Source organism: Corvus brachyrhynchos, unplaced genomic scaffold, assembly GCF_000691975.1.
Source record: "Corvus brachyrhynchos isolate BGI_N302 unplaced genomic scaffold, ASM69197v1 scaffold928, whole genome shotgun sequence".
Classification (NCBI taxonomy): Eukaryota; Metazoa; Chordata; class Aves; order Passeriformes; family Corvidae; genus Corvus; species Corvus brachyrhynchos.
Genome location: NW_008239558.1, coordinates 54,908 through 55,408, shown reverse-complemented (window position 1 = coordinate 55,408; position 501 = coordinate 54,908). Strand labels below are relative to the sequence as shown.

Below are 501 nucleotides of genomic sequence, written 5' to 3'. Positions count from 1 at the left end.
CGCCCCCCCGCCCCCGCCGTGTCCCCCCGGCAGTGGTGGTGATGTGCATGCACTCCGTCCTGCTGGGCGGGCGGGAGCAGAAGGTTCTCCTGGAGAAGGCCGAGGACCTGGGCATGACGGACGGGACGTTCGTGTTCATCCCGTACGACGCGCTGACCTTCGCGCTGCCCTATCGCCACGTGCCCTACCCGGTGCTGGCCAACAACACCAAGCTGCGCCTGGCCTACGACGCCGTGCTGACCATCACCATCGACTCGCCCGACACCTCCTTCCACGAGGCCCTCGAGGAGGCCAAGAAGGCCTATGAGGTCCCCATGAACATCAACCCCACAGAGGTGGGGCTGGGGGGGGTCTCGAAGGGGTTTGGAGGGGTCTGGTGGGGTTGGGGATGTCTTGAGGGGGGGTTGGGGGCATCTTCAGGGGGTTTGAGGGGCATCTCTAGGGGGTTTGGGGTATCTCAAGGGGGTTTGAGGGCATCTCTGGAGGGTTTGGGGTGTCCCA

General features: G+C 65.7%; 1 protein-coding gene across 1 annotated transcript in view; it reads left to right on the top strand.

Annotated features, from left to right (window-relative positions):
* Positions 1 to 501, top strand: part of LOC103621056 (retinal guanylyl cyclase 1) — a 31,467-nt gene that overhangs the window by 3,564 nt on the left and 27,402 nt on the right. The window contains exon 3 of the mRNA XM_017742308.1: positions 34 to 335. Within this exon, the coding sequence (XP_017597797.1) occupies positions 34 to 335 (302 nt within the window). The remainder of the gene's footprint in view (positions 1 to 33; positions 336 to 501) is intronic.